General features: G+C 66.5%; 1 protein-coding gene across 1 annotated transcript in view; it reads right to left on the bottom strand.

Moving 5' to 3' along the window:
* POLG (polymerase (DNA directed), gamma) overlaps positions 1–241 on the bottom strand; it is a gene marked incomplete at its 5' end in the record, with an annotated part of 9,719 nt that extends 9,478 nt beyond the window's left edge. Inside the window, one exon of the mRNA XM_010139719.1 lies at positions 3–241. Coding sequence (XP_010138021.1) covers positions 3–241 — 239 coding nt within the window. The remainder of the gene's footprint in view (positions 1–2) is intronic.
* Positions 242–245: the final 4 nt, after the last annotated feature.

Raw genomic sequence — 245 nt, 5'->3', positions numbered from 1 at the left:
GCGCGGGGGGCAGCTCGCACTGCAGCAGGTCGTTGGCCGCCTCCAGGTAGGGCAAGCTCTGTTTCTGCGCCAGGAGCCGAAAATGCTCGTCGATGTTATCCCCGTACATGCGGGGCAGCTGCAGGTCCACGTCGGGCAGCGTGGAGGTCTCCTTGCCCCACAGGTCGTGGTGCTGCAGGTGCCTCACGCTCCTCTGGATCTCCGCTGCCGAGTAGTGCACCTGGGCCCCGCGGAAGATCTGCTCG

This window comes from Buceros rhinoceros, unplaced genomic scaffold (assembly GCF_000710305.1).
Source record: "Buceros rhinoceros silvestris isolate BGI_N320 unplaced genomic scaffold, ASM71030v1 scaffold10377, whole genome shotgun sequence".
Classification (NCBI taxonomy): Eukaryota; Metazoa; Chordata; class Aves; order Bucerotiformes; family Bucerotidae; genus Buceros; species Buceros rhinoceros.
Note: the sequence above shows the minus strand (reverse complement) of the source record. Positions and strands in the feature narration are given on the sequence as shown.